The following is a 17,936-nucleotide window of genomic DNA, read 5'->3' on the forward strand; positions in this document are numbered from 1 at the left end:
CCCTAGGTCTGAAGTGTGGGTCTCTTGTAGACAGCATAATATATGGGTCTTGTTTTTGTATCCATCCAGCACGCCTGTGTCTTTTGGTTGGAGCATTTAAACCATTCACATTTAAGGTAATTATCGATATGTATGTTCCTATTACCATTTTCTTAATTGTTATGGGTTTGTTTCTGTAGGTCCTTTTCTTCTCTTGTGTGTCCCACTTAGAGAAGTTCCTTTAGCATTTGTTGTAGAGCTGGTTTGGTGTTGCTGAATTCTCTTAGCTTTTGCTTGTCTGTAAAGCTTTTGATTTCTCCATCAAATCTGAATGAGATCCTTGCTGGGTAGAGTAATCTTGGTTGTAGGTTCTTCCCTTTCATCACTTTAAATATATCATGCCACTCCCTTCTGGCTTGTAGAGTTTCTGCTGAGAAATCAGCTGTTAACCTTATGGGAGTTGCCTTGTATGTTGTTTGTCATTTTTCCCTTGTTGCTTTCAATAATTTTTCTTTGTCTTTAATTTTTGTCAGTTTGATTAGTATGTGTCTCAGCATGTTTCTCCTTGGGTTTAATCTGCCTGGGACTCCCTGCGCTTCCTGGACTTGGGTGGCTATTTCCTTTCCCATGTTAGGGAAGTTTTCAACTATAATCTCTTCAAATATTTTCTTGGGTCCTTTCTCTCTCTTTTCTCTTTCTGGGACCCCTATAATGCGAATGTTGTTGCATTTAATGTTGTCCCAGAAGTCTCTTAGGCTGTATTCATTTCTTTTCATTCTTTTTTTCTTTATTCTGTTCTGCGGCAGTGAATTCCACCCTTCTGTCTTCCAGGTCACTTATCCATTCTTCTGCCTCAGTTATTCTACTATTGTTTCCTTCTAGTGTATTTTTCATTTCAGTTATTGTATTGTTCATCTCTGTTTGTTTGTTCTTTAATTCTTCTAGGTCTTTGTTAAACATTTCTTTCATGTTCTCGATCTTTGCCTCCATTCTTTTTCTGAGGTCCTGGATCATTTCACTGTCATTATTCTGAATCCTTTTTCTGGAAGGTTGCCTATCTCCACTTCATTTAGTTGTTTTTCTGGGGTTTTATCTTGTTCCTTCATCTGGTACAAAGTCCTCTGCCTTTTCATTTTGTCTATCTTTCTGTGAATGTGGTTTTCCTCCCACAGGAGGAAATTCTAGTTTCCTGCGGAATTATAGTTCTTCTTGCTTCTACTGTCTGCCCTCTGGTGGATGAGGCTATCCTAGAAGTTTCTTTAGTGAAAGTCTTTTGATGATAAACGTTCAGGTTTTGATTATCTGAAAATGTTTTTATTTAGAGCTTTGCTCTTGAAAGATACTTGGACTCAGTACTTAACTCTAGATTTTTTTTTTTTTTTTTTACTGTGTTGGGTCTTCGTTGCTGCATGCGGGCTTTCTCAAGTTCCGGCAAGTGGGGGCTACTCTTCGTTGCAATGCGCGGGCCTCTCATTGCAGTGGCTTCTATTTGTTGTGGAGCATGGGCTCTAGGTGCGTGGGCTGCAGTAGTTGTGACACGTGGGCTTCAGTAGTTGTGGCACGTGGGCTTCAGTAGTTGCGGCAGACGGGCTCAGTAGCTGTGGCTCACGGGCTTAGTTGCTCCACGGCATGTGAAATCTTCCCAGACCAGGCCTTGAACCCATGTCCCCTGCATTGGCAAGTGGAGTCTTAACCACTCTGCCACTGGGAAGTCCCCCCAATTCTAGACTGACCATTAATTTTTCTTAGCCTTTTGCAAATATTGTCCCATTGATTGACTTCTTTTGTTCTGACAAGTTTATTAATAACCCTTTTTGTATAGGTGATCTGTCTTTTCTCTCTGGTTGCTTTTAAAAGCTTTTTTTAGGCGTGTTGAAATTTTACTACACTGTGTCTAGCTATAAATTTCTTTTTATCTATCCTGCTTGGTATATATTGTGCTACCTGTAATTGTGAGTACACATATTTCTATCAGTCTTGGAAATTTCCCAACCATAATCTCTTTAAACATTGCTTCTTCTATCATATTCTCCAGTCTCTCCATCGAAACTCTAATTAGGTATATGTTAGATTTCTTGTTCTGTCTTCTGTACCTTTTTAACCTGTCTTTCATATTTCCTTTCTCCTTCTCACTCCATGCTACATTGTGGATAATTTCTTAAGATACATCTTTTAGTTCATTAATTCATTTTCATCATTGTCTAATCTGCTATTTAAACCATCTATTGAGTTTTTTACTTCAAAAATTAAATTTTTCATAAGGTTTTATTTGGTTCTTTCTCCAAAGTGACTGACCATTTTTGATAGTCTTTTGTCCCTTGCTTAATTTTCCATTTCATCTTTTAGGTCTTTAAACATCTCACACATAATTATTTTATATTTCATAACTGTCTTTTTTCATAACTATTATTTTTGATATCTGAGACCCATGGAGTTCTAAAACTGTTGTTTATAGGTATTGTTTACTCATTTAACTTTTTGATTAAATGTTTGTTAACTTATATTTTGGTAGTTTTTTATTGTGAGGTAGTTTTTTATTATGTTACATTGAATGTAATCTTTTGGAATCCTGAGGGCCTCAAATAGGCATGTTTTCCTCCAGAGATGATTTGTGTTTGCCTCTGCAGGAATCAGGCATATTAATGACCTGTACCCCCTTGGTTCCCTTTACTGAAGAGAGGATCCCCAGTTTAATGAGGGAAGCTTAGATTTGGCCTCCCCATCCTGCTGGAGGACCCAACATTTACTCTCCTAATACTGTGTTTGCCTTCAGGGCAATTGTATTCTTCCTACTTGCTCACCTTCCATTTTTTCCTGCTCATGTTTTTTCGGTTTTAGCTTATTGACCTCTTTCTCTCTTGCTTTCTTTTTGTGGGGACAGGGGGAGGGAGTAGGAAGCATTCCTAGTGGCTTCTTCAGTTGAACTCAGCAATACATTAAGAAGCATGTTCAAGTTGAATTTTAACAGGAGGGCCTTTAAGAATACCGAGTCATAGTACCCGGTATAGTCATAGTCATAGTCATAGTACTGCTGGCAGTACTGCTGGCAGTAGGAGAAGTGGATGTCACACTTTGTCACTCATCATAGCTATGAGTGTACTTTAACCCAAGGACTTTACCACAGATAGGGAATTTTTATGTGCCTGAGAGAAACTAAATGTTAGAGAAACAGGGGCCACTGTAATTCCCTCAGTGTATGAGCAGTAGGGTTGAATGAGGGTGGGTCTTTTTTGCAGTTGAGTCAGTGGAAATGCTAACTTGGAATTCTGGTGGGATGGGGGTGTTGAATTTTTACAGGGTGATGTTGTAGGTCTGGAGCGGGGCGGGGGAAAGACCGAGGTGATGGTGACTGAAGGTGTGACTACAGTTGCCTACACACTGGATGAGGGCCTTATTGAGTTTGGAACAGCTATTGATGACGGCAACTACACCAGGTGAGGGGCTAGACTGGTAACCAGCAAGGTGGTGGGAAATTCTGGTTCTGAGGACCTGGGATGGGTAGTAAAACTGGCCATGTCTAAAAAGAACGTGGTATCCTGGGAGGAGATTAGACAGAGAGGACAAATAATTGCCTGCCCCCCTCCTCCCCTGCCCCATTGCTAGTATTCCTCGGTATCTTCCTGACCCTGGACTCATTCCTTGTGCTTTGCTTCCTTCCCTCTCCAGGGCAGTAGCCTTCTTGGAGACTCTGGAAATGACCCCAGAAACAGAGGCAATGTGGAAAACCTTGAGTAAGCTGTCGCTGGAAGCAAGGCAGCTACACATTGCTGAGAGGTGAGTTGGGCAGTAGAACCAAGGTGCCAGGCAGCTAGGAGGGAGGGATGGCCATACGGGTACCTTCCCCGTGGGCTGCTGCTCCCCAGTGTTAAGGCAGCACTTCCCTTCCCATGCCAACAGATGTCATAGAACCCTTCCGTGGTACAGTTATTCCAAACATCCTCCTATCCTAGATTATGAGTATGTCTTTTATTTATTTATTTTTAATTTTTATTGGAGTATAGTTGCTTTACAATGTTGTATTAGTTTCTTGCTGTACAGCAAAGTGAATCAGTCATATATATATACTCTTTTAGATTTCTTTCCCATTTAGGTCACCACAGAACATTGAGTAGAGTTCCCTGTGCTATGCAGTAAGTTCTCATTAGTTATCTATTTTACACATAGTAGTGTATATATGTCAGTCCCAATCTCCCAGTTCATCCCACCCTTCCTTCCCCACTTGGTAATCATAAGTTTGTTCTCTACATCTGTGACTCTATTTCTTTTTTGCAAGTAATTTCATCTCTACCATTTTTCTAGATTCCACATATAAGCGATATTGTACGATATTTGTTTTTCTCTTTCTGAGTTACTTCACATAAGAGTGTGTCTTTTATTGTTGTCATTCCCCAATCTTGTAACAGGTGCCCCTTCATAGTTTTTAATACTCATACCCTACAATCCGCATGTTGATGTGTATATTCCAGATGTTGTATAGGAGTGTAATTTATAGGACAAACATGGGACTCCAGACTCTCTGACTTCAAATCTTGGCTCCATTTACCAACTGTGTAACTTGAGAGAGGTTAACTTAACCTTCCCAAGCCTTAGTTTCTCCATTTGCTCTATGAAATGGGGATGATAACAGAATTTACCTTGCAGGATGGTAAAGAAAAATGGCAGTGGTCGTGGAGAGCAAATGAGAGGACCTGTGCGAAGAGCACAGGTTGGGAGTGCTCTTTAAAGGTCAGCTGCTGCTATTTTGCCGAGGAGTCATCCTTGGTCCCTTTTTTCCCATTCCCTCACAGCTAGACTCTCAGCAAGTCCTAGGGACACTGATCCAGGGTCTTCAAAACATATCCTGAAAATTAATGCACAGAAATCTCTTGCACTCCTATACACTGATAGGGAAAAATCAGAAAGAGAAATTAAGGAAACACTCCCATTTACCACTGCAACAAAAAGAATAAAATACTTAGGAGTAAACCTACCTAAGGAGGTGAAAGACTTGTATGCAGAAAACTGTAAGACACTGATGAAAGAAATCAAAGAGTATACAGACAGATGGAGAGATATACCATGTTCCTGAATTGGAAGAATCAACATTGTGAAAATGACTGTACTACCCAGAGCAATCTACAGATTCAATATAATCCATATCAAACTACCAATGGCATTTTTCACAGAGCTAGAACAAAAAATTTTACAGTTTGTATGGGAACACAAAAGACCCCAAATAGCCAAAGCAATCTTCAGAAAGAAAAATGGAGCTGGAGGAATCAGGCTCCCTGACCTCAGACTATACTACAAAGTTACAGTAATCGAGACAGTATGGTACTGGCACAAAAACAGAAACATAGATCACTGGAACAGGATAGAAAGCCCAGAGATAAACCCACGTACATATGGTCACCTTATCTTTGACAAAGGAGGCAAGAATATACAGTGGAGAAAAGACAGTCTCTTCAGTAAGTGGTGCTGGGAAAACTGGACAGCTACATGTAAAAGAATGAAATTAGAACACCTCCTAACACCATACACAAAAATAAACTCAAGGTAGATTAAAGGCCTAAATGTAAGGCCAGACACTATAAAACTCTTAGAGGAAAACTTAGGCAGAACACTCTATGACATAAATCACAGCAAGATCCTTTTTGACCCACCTCCTAGAGCAATGGAAATAAAAACAAAAATAAACAAATGGGACCTAATGAAACTTAAAAGTTTTTTCACAGCAGGGGAAACCGTAAACAAGACAAAAAGACAACCCTCACGAAAGAAAATATTTGTGAACAAAGCAACTGACAAAGGATTAATCTCCAAGATATACAAGTAGCTCATAAAGCTCAATATGAAAAAAACAAACAACCCAATCCAAAAATGGTGGAAGTCCTAAGTAGACATTTCTCCAAAGAAGACATACTGATTGCCAACAAACATATGAAAAGACGCTCAACATCACTAATCATTAGAGAAATGCAAATCAAAACCACAGTGAGGTATTATCACCTCACACTGGTCAGAATGGCTATCATCAAAAAATCTAGAAACAGTAAATGCTGGAGAAGGTATGGAGAAAAGGGAACCCTCCTGCACTGTTAGTGGGAATATAAATTGATACAGTCACTGTGGAGGTTCCTTAAAAACTAAAAATAGTACTACCATATGACCCAGCAATCCCACTATTGGGCATATACCCTGAGAAAACCATAATTCAAAAAGATGAATGTACCACAATGTTCATTGCAGCTCTATTTACAATAGCCAGGATGTGGAAGCAACCTAAATGTCCATCGACAGATGAATGGATAAAGAAGATGTGGCACTTATATACAATGGAATATTACTCAGCCATAAAAAGGAAAGAAACTGAGTTACCTATAATGAGGTGGATGGACATAGAGTCTGTCATGCAGAGTGAAGTAAGTCAGAAAGAGAAAAACAAATACCATATGCTAACGTACATATTTGGAATCTAAAAAAAAACCGTACTGATGAACCTAGTGGCAGGGCAGGAATAAATATGCAGAGAATGGACTTGAGGACCCAGGGGTGGGGGAAGGGGAAGCTGGGGCGAAGTGAGAGAGTAGCATTGACATAGATACACTACTAAATGTAAAATGGATGGCTAGTGGGAAGCTGCTGCATAGCACAGGGAGATCAGCTTGATGCTTTGTGACTACCTAGAGGGGTGGGATAGGGAGGACGGGAGGGAGGCTCAAAAGGGAGGGGATATGGAGACATGTATACATAGAGCTGATTCACTTTGTTGTACAGAATAAACTAATACTGCATTGTAAAGCAATTATACTCCAATAAAGATAAAAAAAAGAAAATGCTAACAGATACAAGTATTTTGTACATGTGTAAATGCATATATATATATATATATATGAACACAAAGTCAAATTCTATATGTTAAAAATAAAAAGTGATCCATGTGATTGTAAAAAAAAAAAAAAAAAAGTATCCTGAATGTCTTCAAGTCTACTGTGTCCACCTTGGAATAGACCACCACCATCTACATGCTGTGTTGCAAAGCCTCTTAATTAGTCTCACTGATATGGTTCTTATACCCCTTATACCCATCCATTCACCCCATAGCAGCTGAGGTAATTTTTTAAAAACATAAATTAGATTATATCATTTTCTTGCTCAGAACCTTCCAGTAACTTACTTCGTATAAAACCCAAACTCCTTGCATGTCCTAAGGCCCCACAAGATTTGACCTCTGCTTTCTTCTCATATCAGGTACTTGCCCATTAGTCTCCAGCAGCACTGGCATCCTTTTGTCCCTTTGAACGTGCCAAGCTCACTCCTGCCTTAGGGCCTTTACACTAGCTTTTCTCTCTGCCTGGAATAATTTTTCTCCATCTTGTCATGATTGGCTCTTTCTTGTATTAAGGTCTCAGCTCAGATGTCAGCTCCTCAAACAGGTCTTCTCTGACTGCCAACTTAAGGAGTCCCCTTAGTTTTATTTTCCATTCTTTCAAATAATCTGTGTTTATTTGTTTACTAATTATTTGTTTCCACTAGAAAGTAAGTTCCCTAAGAGCTGGGCCCTCATCTGTCTTATCCCTTTTGTGTCCCCAGTGGCAAGAACAGTTTCTGGCACATAATAGATGCTCAGTATATCTACTGAACCAATGAATTTAATGAAGATTCTATAATAATATTACTGTTATTGCTTCCATACTACAGGTGCTTTTCTGCTTTGGGCCATGTAGCAAAAGCTCGATTCCTACATGAGACCAATGAGATTGCAGATCAAGTGTCTCGGGAATATGCAAGTATTCTCCTCCTGATTCATTCAGCCTTTCAAGCTGAGATTTCTCCTGGTACTCAGCCCCACGACTCTTAGCTTTCCAGCCATGTAATTTCCTCTACCCTGCCCCCTCCACCTCTACCTTCAAGTCAGACCAGTTTGGAATTGCTTGCCAAACCTCGAGCCTCTAAGCCCCATGAAGGTTTTCAGCTTCCTAAGCCTTTTAGCCTCCATGTCTCTCTGGCCACACAGACAGAATGGCTGCTGTGGCACCAGCAGGATAACCAGAACCTCCTTTTTGCCCACAGGGTGGAGAAGGAACAGACTTTTATCAGGTCCGAGCACGTCTAGCCATGCTGGAGAAGAACTACAAGCTGGCCGAAATGATCTTCTTAGAACAGGTAATAGGGACAGAAGAAATGGACGGAAGAGGGGATCAGAGGGGGGAAATAGGCAAACTCAGGAAGAATGAGCACTGGTCAGCTGCGCTGCCAAAGGTCTGGGGAGAACTTTCAGGAAGGTCTCTACAGTTTATTTCACTCCTCCATAATTTCCTCCTCTGTGTTAGTTCTTACAATTACTTCTTTCTTTCATAAAAAGTCTACTGTCTCCCTGTATACTCCAGAGCCTGTCTTTGCAATTCTTGTGTGTGGAGGTAGATCCAGATTTTGTGAGGCCCAAAGCTTATACAATTCGAGGAGCCCCCTTTAAGAAAAGTTGCTTTGGAAGGAACCTGTGCAAATAAGGTACCCTGAAGCTTAAGTTTCTTTCAGTTTCGTACTAAATTCACCTCTGCTTGTGTGTACGTAAAGGATGAGGCTTTCAGTCCACATAGGCTGGCATCTTAGCTGGGCTGAGGAGAGCTTGCTGCTTTCTGATTCTCGTATCTTCCTGGTGTCCCTCTTTCCTCTGCCCGGGTTCCCCTAGAACGCTGTTGAGGAGGCCATGAACATGTACCAGGAGCTACACCGTTGGGACGAATGTATCGCGGTGGCTGAGGCCAAGGTACCAGTTCTGTCTTCCCCACAGTTGTTCAGAACTCATTCCCACCAATATCAGAAACCTCCTCTTGTCAAGGAGACTGGAGGAACTGCAACAGGGCGGGGGCCAGGACCTGATGTGGTGAGGAGTTAGGACGTTGGTGACTGGGAGGGTTTCTGTTGTTACAGTGGGATTGGAGAAGCCTGGGAAGCAGCAGGGCAGGAGGGATGTGACTCCTAGTCTTCTCTGTTGCGTGTCCAGGGGCACCCGGCCCTAGAGAAGCTGCGCCGGGGTTACTACCAGTGGCTGATGGACACACAGCAAGAGGAGCGAGCAGGCGAACTTCAGGAGAGCCAAGGGGATGGGCTAGCAGCCATCAGCCTCTACCTCAAAGCTGGGCTCCCTGCCAAAGCTGCTCGGCTGGTGCTGACCCGAGAGGAACTGCTGGCCACCACAGAGCTGGTAGAGCACATCACTGCAGCCCTTATCAAGAGCGAACTGTACGAAAGGGTATGGCTGGCTTCCTATTTCTGTCCCTTACCCCCAGGGCTCAGTGCCCCTTTCCTACCCAGAGGGGTCTTGGAGCGCATAGCCCTCCCTGACTGGTGGCTGATTCGCCTCCATTGGGGGCTGATACTTGATTTTTGTGTAGTAAGGGTATCTTTGTAGTAATATGGAATGTGTTAACAGGCAGGTGATCTCTTTGAGAAGATTCGAAATCCACAGCGGGCCCTGGAGTGCTACTGTAAAGGCAACGCATTCATGAAAGGTACTAGCCACCCACAGCCCACCCCTCGGCGTTGTGGACTGCGGCCCAAACAGCCCCCTGATGTGTTCTGTGCCTCTGCTCGGGCTGACTGGCTTCAGTGCTCCTCTGTCTCTCCACTTCTCTCCTGTATTCCACGCCTCATTTCTCTATCTCACTTTTCCTGAAGTCTGAGCTGAGTGCCCTCTCTGTCTCTGGCAGCGGTGGAGCTGGCTCGATTGGCATTCCCAGCGGAGGTGGTGAGACTAGAGGAGGCGTGGGGGGACCACTTGGTGCAGCAGAAGCAGCTTGATGCGGCCATTAATCACTACATTGAAGCCAGGTGTGGTGGTCCGGGGGTGCAAAGGACATCTGGGCATGAGATGAGAGGTGGTGAGGAAAGTAAGGGTGCCAGGGCCTTACTAAAATAAGAGAGATCTCAAAATGTAAGCTGGAGTATGCCTGAGGTTTCCCTTTACCTCCATCTATTTTCCTCTGTCCTCATACATATTTACACCTTTCCCAACTATGCCAGGTGCTCCATTAAGGCAATTGAGGCTGCCCTGGGTGCCCGCCAGTGGAAGAAGGCAATTTATATATTAGATCTACAGGACCAGGACACTGCATCCAAATACTATCCTCGTGTGGCCCAGCACTACGCGTCTCTGCAGGAGTATGAGGTGAGGGAGAGCCCCTTTCTGCAGCCTGAAGCAATGCAGTACAGGATGAGGAGGAGGGAACCCAGAACAAGAAGTGTTCCAAGTCCTTCTTCCTGGGACCCAACAGTGTCACCACCCTGAATGGGAAGAAAGAGGTTTACTCTTCCTAACATAACATAGACCCATTTCATTCTAACATAACGTAGACCCCTCTCCCAGACATATAAAGCAAGTCTCTAGCTGTCTTCCTGTGCAAGCATGAGTGATGCTTCATGGATAACTCCAGCATTAGCAGGTGCAAACTAGTATATACAGGATGGATAAACAGCAGGGTCCTACTGTAGAGCACAGGGAACTATATTCAATTTCCTGTGATAAACCATAATGGAAAAGAATATATATACACACACATAACTGAATCACTTTGCTGTACAGCAGAAATTAACACAACATTGTAAATCAGCCATACTTCAATAAAAATTTTTTTTTTAATTAAAATTAAGAAAAAAGAATAGGCACTTCCCTGGTGGTGCAGTGGTTAAGAATGCACCTGCCAATGCAGGGGACACGGGTTCGATCCCTGGTCCGGGAAGATCCCACATGCCGCGGAGCAACTAAGCCTGTGCGCCACAACCACTGAGCCTGCGCTCTAGAGCCCACGAGCCACAACTACTGAAGCCCCTGTACGTAGAGCCCACGCTCTGCAACAAAGGAAGCCACCGCAACGAGAAGCCCGCGTGCAGCAATGAAGACCTAACGCAGCCAAAAATAAATTAATTAATTTAAAAAAAAGAATAACTCCAACATAGTTAACAGTATAGAATTGCCTTGCATTGCAGAAACGTGAGTCCCTCTCAAACTCCCACTGTATTGTCCTCATATTGTTTCAGGCTTGTCTTTTTTCAAAACAGTAGAAAGTCTGAAACACCTGTAGTCATCTTGTCTTCTCTGTGACTGTAGGATAATGGTATCCCAGGCTCTGCCCCATCCCAACTGAGGTTGGTTCTTTCCTCCTACAGGCTGCTTTCACTCTGATGCTCTGACCTTTTGCCTCTGCCTGTCTCAACCACAGATTGCTGAGGAGCTCTACACTAAGGGAGACCGGACGAAAGATGCCATAGACATGTACACCCAGGCTGGCCGCTGGGAGCAAGCCCACAAGGTAGGGAATGGGCGGAGTTCATGAGAAGGGAATTCCACCTTTGTGGTTATGTTGCCACTTTCCTTAGTCTGTGATCTCCCCACTTCGCTGGGTTCCCTGAAAGCTGAGGAAGAGTACCAAAATACAGTCTGGGTAACTTTGATCCCTAGCCATAGGGAAAGGCAAGGATGAAGAGAGGCTCTCATTCCCAAACCTGCGATTCTGAAGACAGCAGATGGGCTTGGGGGCTAGGGAATCTGAAATACCTCTGCTGAAGCTCTAGCCACACTGGTAACCGTTCTCGCTCCTGCTCCCAGAGCCCAGTGGGTACAGTAGGAGTAAGGTAGTGGGAACAGGTGCCCCCAGCGCAGGGTGTCTCTGACCCTCCTGCCTTAGCAGAATGTAGTTCTTTCTGTGCTCATTATGGCCTTGGGATTCCCTGAACTGACTAGGAGAGTGACGCTAACCAAACGCCTGTGGTTGTTGGGAAGGCTCAGAGTTCGTGAGAAAACCGGCTCCCTTGAAGCCCCACTTCCTTGTCCGCTCGGCATTTCCCTCTGCTTCCCTTGGGAATTGGTGCCTGAGGCTACCCTGGCTCTGTGTGTCCGCACAGCTGGCAATGAAGTGCATGAGACCAGAAGATGTGTCGGTGCTGTACATCACCCAGGCTCAGGAGATGGAGAAGCAGGGCAAGTACCGAGAGGCTGAAAGGTGAGCCGTGGCCCCAGGGGAGGTGTAGCAGGAGATGGGGCTTCAGGGCTAGGGGGAGGGATGGGGTCTGCTGATATGTGCCCTCTGCCCAGAAGGCAGTGACAGAATCCCTTAGGAACGACTCTAGCAGCAGGAATCTGGGTCTAGGAGGCCGCAGGTGTATCTCCTATCCCCAGGCTATATGTGACAGTGGAAGAGCCTGATCTTGCCATCACCATGTTCAAAAAGCACAAGTTGTATGATGATATGATCCGCCTAGTAGGGAAGCACCACCCAGATCTCCTCAGCGACACACACCTACACCTGGGCAAGGTGAGCCCTTCTCCTGCCCCTGCCCATCTCTCCCCCAGACAGGCTCCATCCCCCCCTCTCTCCATCCTGATCCACCTCTCCCCAGGAGCTGGAGGCTGAAGGCCGACTGCAGGAGGCTGAATATCACTACCTCGAGGCCCAGGAGTGGAAGGCAACAGTGAATATGTACCGGTCCAGTGGGCTTTGGGAAGAGGCCTACCGGGTAAGGAGTTCTTACCCTTACTGGGTAAGGATGTACAGGGTTCATCCATCCCTCTTTCCCACTCTCAAGTAACTGTCTAATTCTAAACTGGTCATGGGTGTCTTTGAAAGAAGTCCACACCTACGCACAAAATTTCACATACAATTTTAATGGTTTGTGAACAACCTGAAATCCATCCTGGGACCCTAATCAGGTTAATAGACCCTGAAACTTAGCCCTCTTCCTACTGTTCTAGGAGAGGCACCTGATCTTTTTCCAAGCTGAGGTCAGGTCAGAGATGAGAAGGGAGCAGCCATGCACCCCTGTATTGGAGGATTGCCAAGTGGCTTTGCTTTTCAGGTGGCCAAGGCTCACGGAGGAGCTAATGCCCACAAACACGTGGCCTATCTGTGGGCAAAGAGCCTGGGAGGTGAGGCTGCAGTTAGACTGCTCAATAAGCTGGGACTCCTGGAAGCTGCTATTGACCATGCTGCTGACAACTGGTGAGGCCCCAAGCCTTCTCTCTGCTGGCCCCATTCCAGACAGAGCCTCTATATAGAGAAAGCAAATTGATGTATAACTGAAAAACATTTCTAGAGGCTGAAGCAAGAGTGAAGAAATGTGGTAAGGAGAGATCCTTGGAAGAACCTGATAGAGAGGCAAGAATGAATTAGTAACTCTGCTCCTGTTTCCCAGGAGGCTCAGAATGGTGTTTAATCTTTGGCTGTTCTAAGGAGAAAGGTGGAAAGAGAACAGCTTTTTTTTTGCGGTACACAGGCCTCTCACTGTTGTGGCCTCTCCCGTTGCGGAGCACAGGTTCCGGATGTGCGTGCAGGCCCAGCAGCCGTGGCTCACGGGCCCAGCTGCCCCGCGGCATGTGGGATCTACCCGGACCGGGGCACGAACCCGTGTCCCCTGCATCGGCAGGCGGACTCTCAACCACTGCACCACCAGGGAAGCCTAAGAACAGCTTTTAAAGCTAAAATGCACTAAGCCAGTAACTTACTTCTGAGTAATGGAAGTGTGATTCCATTAAATTTAAAATGAGCTTTTCTTTGTTTTTTAAAATTAAGTTAAATTAAATTATTAATTTTTTGAAGTGTAGTTGATTTATAATATTAGTTTCAGGTGTCCAACATGGTGATTCAATATTTTTATAAATTATACTCCATTTAAAGTTATTGTAAAATATTGGCTATATTCCCTGTGCTGTATAGCATATTCTTGTAGCTTATTTACTTTATACATAGTAGTCTGTACCTCTTAATCTCCTAGCCCTGTCTTGACCTTCCTCCCTTTCCTCTCCCCACTGGTAACCACTAGTTTGTTCTCTATATCTGTGAGTTTGTTTCTGTTTTGTTATATTCATTTGTTTGTTTTGTTTTTTTTAGATTTCACATATAAGTGACAACGTACAGTATTTGTCTTTCTCTGTCTGACTTATTTCACTAAGCATAATACCCTCCAGGTCCATCCGTGTTGTTGGAAATGGCAAAATTTCATTTTTTATGGCTGAGTAGTATTCCATTGTATATATGCACCACATCTTCCTTATTCATTTATCTGTTGATGGACACTTAGGTTGCTTCCATATCTTGGCTGTTGAAAATAGTGCTGCTCTGAACATTGGGGTGCATGTATCTTTTCTAATTAGTGTTTTTGTTTTCTTCAGATATATACCCAGGAGTGGAATTGTTGGATCATATGGTAGTTCTGTTTTTTAATTTTTTGAGGAAGCTCCATACTCTTTTCCCTATTGGCTGCACCAAATTCCATTCCCACCAACAGTGTACGAGGGTTCCGTTTTCTTCACTTCCTCACCCACATTTGCTATTTGTAGACCTTTTTTGATGATGGCCATTCTTACAGGTGCGAGTTGTTATCTCATTGTGGTTTTGACTTGCGTTTCTCTGATGATTAGAGCATCTTTTCATGTTGACCATCTGGGTATCCTCTTTTGAAAAACGTCTATTCAGGTCTTCTGCCCAAAGTGAGCTTTTCTTAAGTAAATGTTAAGAACACCAGTAGTAATCCTGCATCGAGTCAGATTGCTGTGGGTAGTTTTACTTGTTTGGGGAAGATTATTTTTCTGCTAGTGTAGATGTGGCTCAGGAGGAGGTGGTCAGAGCACCAGGAGTCCTTCCTCCCTGTCAGTGCTGTGCTCTCTGTGCTTCTCTATCATTTCATATTGATTGTCTTTCTTAATCTGTGCCATTTCCTCCCCTCAATCCTTGCCCTCTGTTTTTCTTTTCCTCTTATAAAAGGAAGTATAGGGCTTCCCTGGTGGCGCAGTGGTTGGGAGTCCGCCTGCCGATGCAGGGGACACGGCTTCGTGCCCCGGTCCGGGAGGATCCCACATGCCGCGGAGCGGCTGGGCCCGTGAGCCATGGCCGCTGAGCCTGCGCGTCCGGAGCCTGTGCTCCTCAACGGGAGAGGCCACAGCAGTGAGAGGCCCGCGTACCGCAAAAAAAAAAAAAAAAAAAGGAAGTATAGAGTAGGCAAACCTTATCTGCACCTTCCATTTCAGCTCCTTTGAATTTGCTTTTGAACTCTCTCGGCTGGCCCTCAAGCACAAAACCCCTGAGATTCATCTCAGAAACGCTATGTACCTGGAGGATGAGGTATGGATGTGATTCTTCTCCATTGCTTTTGACTCTGACCACAGAGCCCTCCTTCCCATTCCCTAGCCCACTGCTGCCAGGCATTCAAACCTCCTGTCTCATGGCTGCCTGTGATGCCAGTCTCTGTCTCATCATGTATGGCTGCCTTTCTCTCCCTCTAGGGAAAGTTTGAAGAGGCTGAAGCTGAATTCATCAGGGCTGGTAAACCGAAGGAAGCAGTCCTCATGTGAGTTACCCCATAAATTCCTTAATCCTGTCCTCCCAGACTCAGCCCCAGGATCTTTCATTGTCATCTTCACCTTCATCTAAACCTAGTACCAATAAATCTCATACCCCCTCAGTGACATGGCTTTTTGCCTCTCATCGTGGAGGCCTCATTCCTATACTCGGCCTCCTCTCTGTCCTCATCTGGGAGCAGGTTTGTCCATAACCAGGATTGGGAGGCAGCTCAGCGTGTGGCCGAGGCCCACGACCCTGACAGCGTCGCTGAGGTGCTCGTGGGGCAGGCCCGGGGGGCCTTGGAGGAGAAGGACTTCCAGAAAGCAGAAGGGCTGCTGCTTCGGGCCCAGAGACCAGGCCTGGCCCTCAATTACTATAAGGTGGGTCAGTGGATTCAGGGCCATGAGGGGAGGGTGAGAGGATGTGAGAGCCCACAGAGCGCTACACTGAGCCCTGGTACTGAGAATGATACAGGAGGTTAACACTGGGGAGGGGGAAGGAGACGAAGAGGAAGGGGAAGAGAAGTCCAAGGACCTAGGGATCAGTGGGCCATGGCACCTGAGCGGCACTGGAAAGCTGTCACGCCTGCCGCTAACCGTCCTGATAACCTGGAAATCTGAGCAGGAGGCTGGACTATGGAGCGATGCCCTGCGGATCTGCAAGGACTACATACCTGGCCAGCTGGAGGCACTGCAGGAAGAGTATGAGCGGGAAGCTACCAAGAAGGGGGCCAGGTATGAAGCCAGGGGACCCGGAAATGTCGGCAGGGCTGGGGGCGGGTGGTGAGAAGGAGTGCACAGAATCGGCCACGCCGCCCCTCCCCATTCCTGGTCACGAGCGCACTCATCTGCACAGGGGCATGGAAGGACTGGTGGAACAAGCTCGACAGTGGGAGCAGGCTGGAGAATACAGCCGTGCGGTCGACTGTTACCTCAAAGTGCGGGATGCAGGAAGCAGCAGCCTGGTGGAGAAGTGCTGGATGAAGGTGAGGCTGCCCCACCTGCCTGGCCCTATGCTTCCCGGCCTCCATTCACATCCAGCATTCCTCCTCAGGCATTCATCCTTTTCCTCCTGTGTCTTTTTGTTTTCAGTCAGGTAGCAGGTATCTTCTGAGTGCTTGCTAGATGCTAGATCCAGAACCTATGAAGGCTATAAAAAGGGATATAACACAGAACCTGGAGAGCCAGAAATTGGGGGAAGGTAGACTAACATGTGGCTCAATTAGTTAATATCGCAACTTAGTGAAGACTGGAGTGCGTGATTCAAGTGGAGTTCAGAGAAGGGTGAGATCTCTGTGGGCTGGGGTAGGGGAGCCCTTGTGAGGGAGGAGGTAGGCCTGGGGTCAGAGCTGGAAGGGCAAATCCAGACCCTGGGGCTGGGCCGGATGGAGGCCATGAAAAAAGCAGAGGCCCCTCCTCTACCCAGCAGCTCCGGAAAAGAAGCCTCTAGCAGACTAAGCCAAGCTAGTATGTTTCATCAATTCTATGGTAGATTCTTGGTGTCTTTGAGATGGGGATACAGGTATATTTTAATGAAGTGCCTTAGATGCAGGGAAATATGGTATTAGGAGTTATGAAGGGGTGAGATGGATCGGCCCCTGAATAAAATGTTGGTGTGCTGATGCCCCTGCAGAATTTCCCTTAGGTTTGTGAGGCCTTGTAATTGAATAGCCCCTAGAAGTTATAGGGGAGGGAAGTAGAAAGGACTGAGGATTGTTTAAGAGAGCTTAGCAGGTTTTAATCAAGTATTAAGCATCTTCTGTATCTTACTCTGGGGCATTGTTTACTCGGGTCTGTTCATGACTACACCTTTTTCAGATTAGTCAGAGGGTGGCTTCCTGTATGAGAGCATTTTAAGCCTTGAAGGGTTTGGCAGATAAAGAAAGAGAGGCAAGGGACTTCCCTGGCGGTCCAATGGTTAAGACTCTGCCTTCCAGTGCAGGAGGCATGGGTTCGATCCCTGGTCGGGGAACTAAGATCCCACATGCCGTGGGGTGTGGCAAAAAACTTTAAAAAAAAAAAGAGAGGCAAGAATAGGTGGGGGAAGACCAGGAGGATTAGCATAGACTATAGCTAAACTGGACCATGTGGAAATTAAAATCTGGTGAGGATGTCAGCATCGCAGTGCAAACAGAGTGAACTCATGGAACACTTGGGTTTGTAGAATTCCTGAGTTTTAGGGTTAGAAGAGGTCTCCAAGGTCATCTAGACCAACACTGTCCAGTAGAAATATAATGCAGGTCACAAAGGTTTAAGTCATACATGTAATTTAAAAATTTCTAGTAGCCCCACATTCAAATAAGTATAAAGAAACAGGTGAAAATTATATTCTATTTAACCCAATATATAGAAACTACTATTTCAACTGCAATCAATATAAAAATTTATCAAGGTATTCTACATTCCTTTTTTATACTAAAGTCTTTGAAACATTTAAGGTTACAGCACATCGCAGTTGGGACAGGCCACATGTGACTAGTGGCTACTGTTCTGGACAGTACAAACCTAGACTGACCGTCACTCTTTTTTTTTTTTTTTTTTAAAGATTCTATACTTTATTTTTTATTTATTTATTTTTGGCTGCATTGAGTCTTCATTGCCGTACGCGAGCTTCCTCTAATTGCAGCGAGTGGGGGCTACTCTT

The 17,936-nt window shown here is 44.9% G+C and overlaps 1 protein-coding gene across 2 annotated transcripts in view; it reads left to right on the forward strand.

Annotated features, from left to right (window-relative positions):
- IFT172 (intraflagellar transport 172) overlaps positions 1-17,936 on the forward strand; it is a 39,875-nt gene that overhangs the window by 16,906 nt on the left and 5,033 nt on the right. For both annotated transcript variants that reach the window (XM_059079494.2, XM_067007895.1), the window contains exons 17-35: positions 3,277-3,413; positions 3,646-3,753; positions 7,660-7,744; positions 8,032-8,124; positions 8,651-8,728; positions 8,966-9,214; positions 9,395-9,473; positions 9,672-9,792; positions 9,985-10,129; positions 11,181-11,270; positions 11,863-11,960; positions 12,137-12,272; positions 12,358-12,474; positions 12,814-12,956; positions 14,981-15,074; positions 15,236-15,300; positions 15,493-15,673; positions 15,918-16,027; positions 16,149-16,278. In XM_059079494.2, coding sequence (XP_058935477.1) covers positions 3,277-3,413; positions 3,646-3,753; positions 7,660-7,744; positions 8,032-8,124; positions 8,651-8,728; positions 8,966-9,214; positions 9,395-9,473; positions 9,672-9,792; positions 9,985-10,129; positions 11,181-11,270; positions 11,863-11,960; positions 12,137-12,272; positions 12,358-12,474; positions 12,814-12,956; positions 14,981-15,074; positions 15,236-15,300; positions 15,493-15,673; positions 15,918-16,027; positions 16,149-16,278 — 2,259 coding nt within the window. The remainder of the gene's footprint in view (positions 1-3,276; positions 3,414-3,645; positions 3,754-7,659; positions 7,745-8,031; positions 8,125-8,650; positions 8,729-8,965; positions 9,215-9,394; positions 9,474-9,671; positions 9,793-9,984; positions 10,130-11,180; positions 11,271-11,862; positions 11,961-12,136; positions 12,273-12,357; positions 12,475-12,813; positions 12,957-14,980; positions 15,075-15,235; positions 15,301-15,492; positions 15,674-15,917; positions 16,028-16,148; positions 16,279-17,936) is intronic.

This window comes from Kogia breviceps, chromosome 11, assembly GCF_026419965.1.
Source record: "Kogia breviceps isolate mKogBre1 chromosome 11, mKogBre1 haplotype 1, whole genome shotgun sequence".
Classification (NCBI taxonomy): Eukaryota; Metazoa; Chordata; class Mammalia; order Artiodactyla; family Physeteridae; genus Kogia; species Kogia breviceps.